The sequence below is a fragment of the Carcharhinus amblyrhynchos genome, chromosome 27 (assembly GCF_965287045.1).
Source record: "Carcharhinus amblyrhynchos chromosome 27, sCarAmb.v2.hapA, whole genome shotgun sequence".
Lineage (NCBI taxonomy): Eukaryota > Metazoa > Chordata > Chondrichthyes > Carcharhiniformes > Carcharhinidae > Carcharhinus > Carcharhinus amblyrhynchos.
The window spans coordinates 41372144-41377216 of NC_137350.1; the positions used below are offsets into that span (position 1 = coordinate 41372144).

General features: G+C 51.6%; 1 protein-coding gene across 1 annotated transcript; it reads left to right on the plus strand.

The window, feature by feature from the left end:
- Nucleotides 1–1250: 1250 nt before the first annotated feature.
- LOC145359238 (telethonin-like) lies at nucleotides 1251–3294 on the plus strand. The gene is given in 3 exon segments (XM_080213734.1): nucleotides 1251–1425; nucleotides 2214–2466; nucleotides 2469–3294. Coding segments are annotated over 3 exon segments (528 nt in total). The 5' UTR covers nucleotides 1251–1306; the 3' UTR covers nucleotides 2625–3294.
- The last annotated feature ends 1779 nt before the right edge of the window (nucleotides 3295–5073 follow it).

The following is a 5073-nucleotide window of genomic DNA, read 5'->3' on the forward strand; positions in this document are numbered from 1 at the left end:
TTACCGCACTCCTCTTGTACCCCACTCCGCCTATACCACACTCCTCCTGTACCACACTGCCCCTGTACTGCACTCTGCCTGTACCCCACTCCCCCTGTACCATGCTCCCCCTGTACCCCACTCCCCCTGTACCCCACTCCGCCTGTACCCCACTCCCTCTGTACCGCACTCCCCCTGTACCCCACTCCCCCTGTACCCCACTCTCCCCTGTACCCCACTCCCCCTGTACCGCACTCCCCCTGTACCCCACTCCCCTGTACCGCACTCCCCCTGTACCCCACTCCCCCTGTACCCCACTCCCCCGTACCCCACTCCCCCTGTACCCCACTCCCCCTGTACCCCACTCCCCCCTGTACCCCACTCCCCCTGTACCGCACTCCCCCTGTACCCCACTCCCCCTGTACCCCACTCTCCCCTGTACCCCACTCCCCCTGTACCCCACTCCCCCTGTACCCCACTCCCCCTGTACCCCACTCCCCCTGTACTGCACTCCCCCTGTACCCCACTCCCCCTGTACCCCACTCCCCCCTGTACCCCACTCCCCCTGTACTGCACTCCCCCTGTACCCCACTCCCCCCTGTACCCCACTCCCCCTGTACTGCACTCCCCCTGTACCCCACTCTCCCCTGTACCCCACTCCCCCTGTACCCCACTCCCCCTGTACCCCACTCCCCCTGTACCCCACTCCCCCCTGTACCCCACTCCCCCTGTACCCCACTCCCCCTGTACCCCACTCCCCCCTGTACCCCACTCCCCCTGTACCCCACTCCCCCTGTACCCCACTCCCCCTGTAGCCCTGTAGGGTGGTGAGCCAGGATGGATAACCAGCGTGTTTAACTGGTGTGTTAGTGTAGTTCATTAGTGTAGATAACTAGGTGGTTAACCAGGTTTGATAACTAGGTGGTTAACTAGTGTAGATAACCAGGGGCTGGTTTAAAGCGGTTGGTTCCAGTGGCTGGGATTATTTTTACTCGGGGGGGGGGGGGGGGTCCGGAATGGGAAACTTCCAAAACACAGAAACAGCTTCAGGGGCCGCGGACTAGAGGGGCTGAATGGCCGCCTCCAGAACTGAATCAGACTCTGGTTCCAGTCTGAGGGCCGCGGATCCCCAGGGGGGGGGGGGGTGAGACCATTCCCGGACTCATTCCCAGACTGGCACCGATCCAGCTCCGGATTCATTGCGGATTCCGGCAGTGAGAACATTGCCCGAAATAGCCCCGGGTTTGTATAAAGGAGCTGCTGTCCCCCACACACACACACACACAGGGAGAAGCTGGTGAACCCAGACAGGGAGACTATCGCCGGGATGGAACTGACACCCAGTGCCACTCTCAGCTGCTTAGTGAATGAGGAGAACAGCCAGAGGAAGGAGCTTTACTCTGCTCAGTGGCAGCAGCTCAGCCTCAGGACTCAGCCTCAGGAGCGGTGAGTTCTCACCCAAACCGCACCCGGCCCTCAGGGGCTCACAGCGGGCTGGTTACTGGACTATCAGCCAGGGTCAGAACCACAGAGAGAACAAATCCAGCCCAGAGACTGAGACACTGGGGGGGGGGGGGGGGGGGGGAGAGAGACAGTGGGAGAGATAGAGTAAGAGAAAGCGAGACAGAGGGAGATACAGAAAGAGAGAGAGAGACGGAGAGAGAAAATAGGGAGAGACGCACAGAGATAGAAATAGAGAAAGGCAGTGAGAGAGACAGAGAGTGAAATACAGAAAGAGTGAGAGAGAGAAATAGATATAAAGGAATAGAGAGAGAGAGAGGGAGGGTCAGAGAGACAGAGGGAGGGTCACACAGAGAGACAGAGACAGAGGGAGGGTCACACAGAGAGACAGAGACAGAGGGAGGGTCACACAGAGACAGAGACAGAGGGAGGGTCACAGAGAGAGAGAGAGACAGAGGGAGGGTCACACAGAGACAGAGACAGAGGGAGGGTCACACAGAGAGACAGAGACAGAGGGAGGGTCACACAGAGACAGAGACAGAGGGAGGGTCACAGAGAGAGAGAGAGACAGAGGGAGGGTCACAGAGAGAGAGAGACAGAGGGAGGGTCACACAGAGAGACAGAGACAGAGGGAGGGTCACACAGAGACAGAGAGAGGCACAGCAAGGTTGAGACAGAGATTGTTTGGGAAAAGGGTGTTGTTAATCAAGGGAATGTGATGAGGATCCGGCTAAATCTCCATTTGTTAATCTCCATGTTTCTCCTTGTGGTAGATGCTCTTTAAACGAGGTGAATGATGTCCGGAAGGAGAGTTACAACAGGAAATATCAGGTGACCTACCTGGTGCAGCGAAACCTGAACAATGTGATGAGGATGGGCCGCTTGGGAGAGACACTGACTGAGTACAGCCTGCCATACCGCAAGCAGCTTCCACTGCCCATCTTCAACCCCACTCAAATCAGCAACAAAGTGGAAAGGGCAGTGACTCCCCCAGAGCTGAGTGCAATCATTGAGCTGGAGCGAGCTCTGAGCTCGGCGGCAGTTGTCAGGATAAGAGAGACATCTCGGAGATCACCAAAGAACTTCCTCCAGTTATCCAGCCTGTCAGACTGGACAGCAAGAAAGCGGACATGGTGCAAAGATCCCTGTCCAGGTCCATGTCCCAGGAAGCTCAGAGAGGCTGAGACAGGCTGTGGGATAGGATGTGTCTGAGGAGTATTTTGATGCAGTGTACAGTTTAGTCAGGGTGTGAAGATTCGACTTTAGAAGAATGAGAGGTGATTTCAATTAAACATAAGAATTTCTTAAGGGATTTGTTGGAAAGTGTTCCCATTGGCTGGGGATTCTAGACCATGTGCTCAGTCTCAGGGTAGGGGATTGTCCATTTAGGATTCAGTTGGAAAAACTGAACGGATTGTGGTTGCTCCGCCATTGAATGTATTCCAGAGGGTGATAGATCCAAAGGGAATTGCGGGATATTGGGATGATGTGGAAAGTGGAGATGTATGAGGTCAGTTGGAGTGGAGTCAGCTGTGTGTGTGAGGGGGGTTTTGGAGGGAGAGAGTCCCCTCCAGTTTCTCCCACTCCAGTGTATAGTGCCAGTGCACTCACTGTTCCTGGACAATGAGGAAGGTTCACAAAGCTTTGATAGAGGATTGGGTAATAGAAATAAGGAAGGTTAATGAGCAGGAAACACAGGATGCGAGAAGGTCACGGAGAATGCTGAGGCAACACTTGTGTCTTATATCTCATATCTATATGTGTACCAGTGAGTTTCTGTCCCAGTGCGTTTATTTTAATGTGATTGTTTTGTACTGATTTTTGACATTGAAATAAAACTGGATAGAACTCTGACTGATTTTCTGATGTCCACATAGTTCTCCATCACACGCTCAGCTAGAAACTGGCGTCATTAGTATACCAGTATACCACAGGGCACACGCAACATTGGGGCTGGTATACTTTGTGTGGTACACCATGGTGCATCTTCCTCCAATATCTCTGCACTCTTATCCAGCTGATTGGAACTGTTATTGCCTGGTTCCATTCTTATTTAATTGTAGCCAGAGAATCACACAGAATGGCTTCTCTTCCTGTTCCTCTGGTGTCCCCTACACATCTATCTCTGCCCTTTTCTTTCTAACCTAAATGCTTCCCCTTGGCAACAACATCCAAGTACACAATGTTAGATTCCACATGTACACATAGAAACTCAGATCAGGGGAGGCCATTCGGCCTTTTGAGCTTTATCTAACTCAATAGTCTGATCCCGCCTTCCCCCCATATCCTTCGCTGCCCTTTACCACAAGAACTATACCTAACTCCTTGGAAACAGACAATGTTTTCACCTCAGTTACATTCTGTGGTAGTGAATTCCACAGGCTCACCACTGGATGAAGAAATTTCTCCTCACCTCAGTTCTGAATGGTTTCCCCTTACCCTCAGACTGTGACCCTTGAATCTGGACTCCCTCACCATCATGAACATCCTTCCTGCATCTATCCTGTCTGGTCCTGTTAGAATTTTCTAAATTTCTATGAGATCCCACTTCCCCACCTCATTCTTCTAAATTCCGGTGAATACAATCTGAACCAGCTCAATCTCTCCTCATACATCAATCCCACCATCCCAGGAATCAGACTGATAAACCCTTCCCTGCACTCCTTCGAGAGCAAGACTGGCTGTCATATTTGACCCTGATTTAAGTTTCTGATAATAAATTCACAGCATCATTAAAATCACCTATTTCTACATCAGCTAAACAGCCTCAACTCATATGAACTAGGAGCAGGAGGTCAGCTCTTCATCACCTCCACACTCACTGACCGCATTGGTTCTCAGTCCAGCAACACCCTAATTTTAAAATTCTTATCCCTGTTTTCAAGATGCTCCTTTCCCTATCTCTATAACTCGCTCCAGCCTCACAAGCCATCGCGATATCGGTTTTCTTTCTTCTATTCTCTTGAGCTGATTTTAGTTGATCCATCCTTGGTGCAGATGCTTTCAACTTCCTTGGTTCCAAACTCTGGAATTCCTAGAATTGCCTCCCTAAACCTCTCCACCTCTCTCTCTCTCTCTCGGTTATATTCCTCTTTCTCTCTCTCTCCCTCTCACCTCCTGTAAGTTGCTTCTTAACATCAGTCTCTTTGATGGAGTTTTTGGTCACCTATCCAGATTCTTCTCGTGTCTCGATGTCAAATGTAGTAAACACTCTGGTGGGCTTTGGCCCATTTATTACATCAGAGGGTTTATGTGTCAGAGGGGCTGCCGCACACACGGTGCTGGGATTTAGGTTGCCCTCCATTGCTTACAGCTTTGGTTAAGATGGGAGAATTACCCAAAGACAGCCAGGGCCGTGTGATGTTCCTCCGACAGGGAGACTGAGCAGGCTTATCGAAAAAGGACAAGGCAACTTACCTGGGCCACAAAGGATAACTCCTCCAATCAGTGACAGAGACATCGCCAGCAGAGGGGGGGACACCAGTTAGAGTAAAAATACCTCCCTGAGAATGCAAGACTGAGAGACACCATTCAGGTTACAGATACCTCCCAAAGAGAGAGGGGACTGCAAAACACCTGTCAGTGTACAGATATCTCCCACAGGGAGAACAAAACAGAGGAGAGAGGCTGTAA